The 6314-nt window shown below is 38.8% G+C and overlaps 1 protein-coding gene across 1 annotated transcript; it reads left to right on the top strand.

Annotated features, from left to right (window-relative positions):
* The first annotated feature begins 1398 nt into the window (after nt 1-1398).
* Nucleotides 1399-4032, top strand: LOC149087371 (frizzled-4-like). Its single transcript, XM_089231445.1, has one exon. It carries the CDS (start codon nt 1944-1946, stop codon nt 3654-3656), a length of 1713 nt encoding a protein of 570 aa, XP_089087571.1. The 5' UTR covers nt 1399-1943; the 3' UTR covers nt 3657-4032.
* Nucleotides 4033-6314: the final 2282 nt, after the last annotated feature.

The following is a 6314-nucleotide window of genomic DNA, read 5'->3' as shown; positions in this document are numbered from 1 at the left end:
TCTGGGGATGCTGGAATTCAAGTTCACTGAGGGTGGGTTAAAATGAGTAGAGAGAGAGGTTAAAACACAACTGGCCGACTTTTCAAACGCAAAAAATTGTTCGGCAGGGAGCGACTTTGCACCGCAGCTACCGTAATTTCCTTTGTTTAATCCCCAGATGGAACTTAACTGAAAAAAAAACACACACACACACATTATGTTCTCAAGGAAATTTTAACGGTTTTAGTATATGTTATAGCTGCTGATCCATCAAAAACTTGTGTTGGTTTTGTTGAATTGGCTTTAGTTTTTGTAAAGTACTCAAACATTTCAATATAATCTGTGCAGCTACTATTTTTTTTGCTTTCAATTTTTTATTTATTTTAATTTTTTACTCATTATTAAATCTATATCATGATCAGAAATCAATGGTCTCTATTTACTGATATTAAGTTTATCACCGATTTAAATATTTGCACAGAGTCTAATGTGATTTGCATGCTGCTACGTATGGTATTTTTTACTATTGAAAAATTTCCACTTTATCTTAAAAACAAGAACCAATCTGGCCAAAACCATTGCAGATTTGGAATCAGCGCCCCAAAATCACTGAAATATCTTTGGGAATAAAATCAGTGTTTAGCAGTGTAATGTACGCCATCTCTTGAAATAATTATTTTTTGCAAGTTAATTTTTTTAATTAAAAACAATTGTTTCTCTATTAAAAAAAAAAAAAATGGGGGCTCCTAGGAAAACGCCCCTCGTACCTAAGCAAGACCCCAGATGTTCAGTAGCTCTCGAACAATAGATCCGAATGTGATTTAAAAAGCAAAAAATGGGATTCTATAAAACGTTTTTCGAGCACCGAAGAAATAACGCAAACAAAGAAGTTTAAGGTTTTTTGTTTTCGTAAGTTTCTCATGTGTACCCTCTGGATTAAAACACAAGTTACAGAATACAAACTGCAATTCTTTCAACAACAAAAAACGAGAATATTTTTCTTCCATAACTCCTCAATCAACAAACGAAAACGAAAAAAAAAAAACCAAACTAATCCACTGTTGATATTTCTCAGCCACTCTCTTCTTTTGTCTTTTTTTAACCTCGAACTTTGCATCTGTGTGTTGTTGTTCTTTTTTTCCTACTACATCAATAAGAAGAAACATCAAATTAAACACGGGGCGAAGCCATCAAGTCGGGTCGGAGAAGAAAAATCTTTCTTTCCTACGAGTAGAGATTGAGTGAGTGAGAGTCTCTTGTGGCTGCTTTCTTCAATCATCAAAGCCTGGTTAGCACAGCGCCTTAGGGCTTTTTACAGCGAAAAAATATATAGGAAAGGTCTCTTCTCTTTTTACTATTCCCTCCCCACCTTCCTCCTTCATTTTTCAATCCGCCCCAATCAGAGGGAGAAAGAGAAGATTCTCGAGAGAGAGAGAGAGAGGAATCTCTCCTTTTTCCTCTTCTCCTTATGAAATGGTTTTTCAACCCTCCCCGTGACCAGCTGTCAAGCATCTCTCTCTCTGGGCGTGTCTGCGAGTGGGGGAAAGTCGAGCTCCAATTGGTTGGAGATAATGGCTTCTTGCTAGTTTTCTTGAAAGCGACTGCGGGGAGCCTTGTCTCTCGGAGCCTCAGCAAAAACCCGAGGCACCACCAGCCATGTACTCGTTTTCATTCAGTCAGAGCTGGTTTTTCGACGCGCTGGTGCTGCTGCTGCCGTTGCGTGCGACTCGCGGACTAAATAACATCCGTGTATAAACGATTTTTTCCACACACACAACTGCGATTACGGATTAGACTCGAGTCGATTTCACTTTTCTCTCTCGCCTTATTTTTGTTTCCTTACCGTACCATGACCGATGGTGTTGACAAACGGATCCGCCGGACTGTGACGTTATCAACATATTAAAAGAAAGGGCCAGTTGTTGGGATAAAGAGAGAAATATCTTCACCCCCGAGATATTGCGATGGCTTCCTCGTCGAGGACCAGTAGGCTCCAATGGTGGTTCACTCAAGTGCTGTGCGTGTGCGTTGGTTACGTCCTGACCAGGACCACGGCGGACAGGACCTGCGAACCGATACGCATCGAGACCTGCCGCGAACTCGGCTACAACGTCACCGGGATGCCGAACCTCGTCGGCCACGAGCTTCAGCAGGACGCCGAGATGCAGCTGCAGACCTTCACCCCGCTGATCCAGTACAGCTGTTCGTCGAGGCTGAGGTTCTTCCTGTGCTCCGTCTACGTGCCGATGTGCACCGAGAAGGTGCCGTTCCTGATCGGGCCCTGCAGGAGCTTGTGCGAGGACGTCCGGGACAGGTGCCAGCCCGTTCTGCAGGAGTTCGGATTCCCGTGGCCGGCCGGATTGAATTGCTCGAAGTTCCCGCCGCAGAATAATGACAAGCACATGTGCATGGAGGGACCGTCGGACTCGAAGGGCCAGGATCAGCGTTATAGGACTCGTGGTAGGTCTTGGAGGCCTGCCATCGTGAAGAGTGAGATCAGCCACAGGAATGTGCCGTCCTCTGCTGTCCAGAGGCAGAGGAACCAGAATTATGGTTTGTGCAAGTCCCTGCGTCAGTCGGACCAGTACTATTACATCAACCGTACTGGGAGGTGTGCTGCGCATTGTTCTGCGGACATCAATTTCAGCCACGACAACAAAATGTTCGCAGATATCTGGGTGTCTATATTAGCCGCCCTGTGCTTCATATCGACTCTATTCACTTTGCTGACATTCCTTGTGGATGACTCGAGGATACAGTATCCCGAAGGTGCCATAGTGTTCATCAGTGGATGTTATAACGTGTGTTCCTTGGCTTATTTCGTGCGGTTATTGGCTGGAAGGCACGAAACATCTTGTGTCATTGATACCCAGCACGAAGCCCCGATACTGATTCAAGAGGGCCTCGACAATGTCAACTGCACCATAGTTTTTGTGATGCTGTACTTCTTTGGCACAGCTGGAGCTTTGTGGTGGGTCATTCTCACCATCATGTGGTACCTGTCAGCTGGACTCGGGTGGAGTGCTAAGGTCCTGGAGCGTTACAGTACGTATTTCCATCTAGTGGTGTGGTCAGTTCCATCTGCGCTGACAATTGCGATACTGGTGATGAGAGTCGTTGATGCTGACGAACTTGTCGGGTCTTGTTATGTTGGCAATCAGAGTGTTAAAAACCTTTTGATTTTCGTTATTGTACCATCTTTCCTAATATTAGTCACCGGTTCAGTGTTCCTCATCGTTGGACTGATCAAAATTTTCCACAAACAGAAATACAGCGAATGTACAAATATGTACTGTAAGCCTCAGAGGTTAGACACGTTGACCATGAGGATTGGCATTTTTGCCATTCTTTATATAGTTCCTGCTGCAATTGTGTTGTCTTCCCATGTGTACGAATATCTGTGGCACGACGAATGGGTTGTGGCTGGTTCCACGGCTCGTCCGAATGTAGAAATATTCACTCTTAAAATATTTATGTCGCTCGTGATTGGATTCACCACGGGATTGTGGGTCTGGTCCAGTAAATCTCCGATCACAACGTGGCAGAAACTTTGCAGGCGAGTATCACGTCGGAAAGAACCTATACCAGCCTACTTGACCATGAAGCCACAAATTGTTCCCCACGAACACAGATATAAAAAACCATTGAGCAAAGCCAGTAGCGAGACTGTTGTGTGATACACAGCATCCAAAACAGAAATTGTACAGTGAATGCATCTGTAAATATCCATTTCAAATGTTATAAGTGCGTACGTGTACATTCATATAAGAAATCCAGTGGTTGATAGACAGACATCTATTTTTGAGAAACATATCATGCACATGAAACTGTTTCGTGACTAATGGACTAAAACGAAAATCAAATTTTATGAGCGAAGAATAATCAACCCTATTCCAATGTTGACGTTATTCCCTCAGGAGACGACAAAAGTGCATTTATATTTTCTTAGAAAATTTGTGGATAGTATGTATATATTTTCGGATACTTTTTTCACGCAATAGGTGTCTTAACAAACGTCATAAATAAATGCTGACGAGCATTTTTCTCAAAAAATAGTCTCGTTACTATTACTTGTTGATGCATATTTGTTTTTTAATTTAATATTACTCCTAAGACAGTGGTTCTTACCATTTTACTAGGCCGCAACCCTGGTGCACTTTAATTTACATTCTTAAATTTGAAAAAAAATCATAAATTTTCTCACTTTCCATGATGGATTTAGGGGGAATCGAAAGTGTTTTACACTCAAGAGTGCTTGGCTTTATGTTACAAAGAACCTTGACTGATGCCAATTGATTTTACAAACTGATTTTAATCTAATTCACGAACTGATACATTTTAACATGGCAGTTCTCTGGTCTTGAATAATATGTCATTTCTTTGAACATCTTTTTAATGCACAAACTTTCAGTTTCACAAACAAGTTCAAGTCCACTCGAGTTTGTAAAATTGAATGCAGACTGATCGTGAAATATTTTCCAGTTCATACTCTTTGAGATTGCTTCCTTGCACCGCTAGTTAAGAACCACTGTTCTACAATAATACAGCATAACCTTGCTATAACGATACCAGATATAATAATAAATCCCTCTACAATCTATATTTTTGAAGCCTTGTTTGGAAACTTATATACTCTCGATATAACCATAATCCCTCTACAACAATATTTTTTCTTTGTCTGCAGAGTATCATTATATCGAGGTTTCACTGCATAGAGGCATCATCATAATTATAAAAAATGGGTTTTTTTCTCAGGATGAAATGTGATTAAAATACTTCTTAATTAACGCATTATTGATTAAATCTTGCTGAACTCACTAACTAAAGTGAAACCGTGCTACAAGTATATTCGATACATAATGATAATTCCCTTTACAACAATATTTTTCAGTGTTATTTGGAAATGTCCATATTCTAATGTTAAACTGCTGCTCGTTGATATAACGACAATCCCTCTACACTACAATGTTTTTAATTCTGTGAAGTAAGCATTTCCGACTCATTGATCAAGATAATTTTAATGCTCAAACAACCAAAATAAAAAAAAAATAAATGTTCATGTTTATAACGATGAATTGTAATTGAACTCATAATAAACGAGAATTTTGTGTCATTGTTCACACGTGATCTTCACACCCATGCTCATATGGACATCTCTGTAGTTAGGCCCAAAAAGCAAATAGCTTAAAAATTTACATTTAAGTTTATCTTATCTTTCTTTATGGTGACCACTTTTATGAATGACAATTGTTGTTATTCATATTTTGATAATTGGAGGAAGAAAATTTGATTATTATTTATCGATAATATAAATTATAATGCACTGGTTTAAAGTTTGTGTGTGATAATTGAACCCTTCAAAACTTGGAAAAAGATGTGTCATGGGCCCCCAGTTGCAATGGAAATCATTATTCTATGAGGAAATCCATGGGGATTTCCACCTACCCTTTTGTCCAATGATTATGAGGAGATTCTTCTATGGGTAATTACTACTATTTTAAGTTTCAACCATTGAAGTCTTTCTTCAAATCAAGCTGTAGATGAGGAAAAAAACCTCTTTTTCTTGTTCCTTTCATGATGGAGCTAATTAAATTTGAGTATACTATACTTTGAGTATACTATATATGTATGTTATTAAATCAAGTCAGAAATTGGCTCACTCTCTCTCAAGGGAAAAATCAGTTTTAATTATCAATGTACAGAAAAATAATGTTTGATTTCGATTGCTAAGATACATGGTTGTTCAATGATATCATGACCCTATAAAATATTAAAAGCGTGTATACAAATTTGTAAAAATTATAGACATTTTAAGAATTATCTTTTCACACCTTTTTTCATATGAACATCACTATATAATTTGGCTTGAAAAGTGAATTTATTATCTTTCTGGGTGTATCTCATGAATAATAATAACTTTCGTATTATTTATCTGTAATGGTGGGGGGTATGTTTCTCCCATGGACAAAATGGGCACGTGTCCAGAGCCCACAAATTTCCATAGCCCATTCGGATGCCAAAATTGGTATCTCTTTTTGATATTTCGATAACTTAATTTTTTTTACAAAAAATATGTATATAAACAAATATTTTAAATTTTTTATATTCTTGTGGGGAACATGGGCTCTTATGCCCTTATACCCTTACGTATGCTTCTACCTCAAATAATTCTAATTCCCCCAGAAGGTCATATTAGCCCAGGGCACGAACTTATGGGGAACAGGCCCTGTATAACGGGTAACTATAACTATTGAAATACAATATCAAATCAACACTATAAGTAATTCTTGTTTTATTTTGAGAAAATAATAATACAGTTCAAATTGGCAAATGCT

The sequence above is a fragment of the Pholcus phalangioides genome, unplaced genomic scaffold (genome assembly GCF_987345545.1).
Source record: "Pholcus phalangioides strain wild (caught in Gottingen) unplaced genomic scaffold, Ppha-v1.0 ptg000004l_1, whole genome shotgun sequence".
In the NCBI taxonomy this organism is placed as follows: Eukaryota; Metazoa; Arthropoda; class Arachnida; order Araneae; family Pholcidae; genus Pholcus; species Pholcus phalangioides.
The sequence above is the reverse complement of the archived record's forward strand: the minus strand, read 5'-3'. Positions and strand labels throughout refer to the sequence as shown.

Excerpts from the sequence above, each read along its gene's own strand:
- LOC149087371 (XM_089231445.1), top strand. The coding sequence starts at position 1,944 with ATGGCTTCCTCGTCGAGGACCAGTAGGCTCCAATGGTGGTTCACTCAA.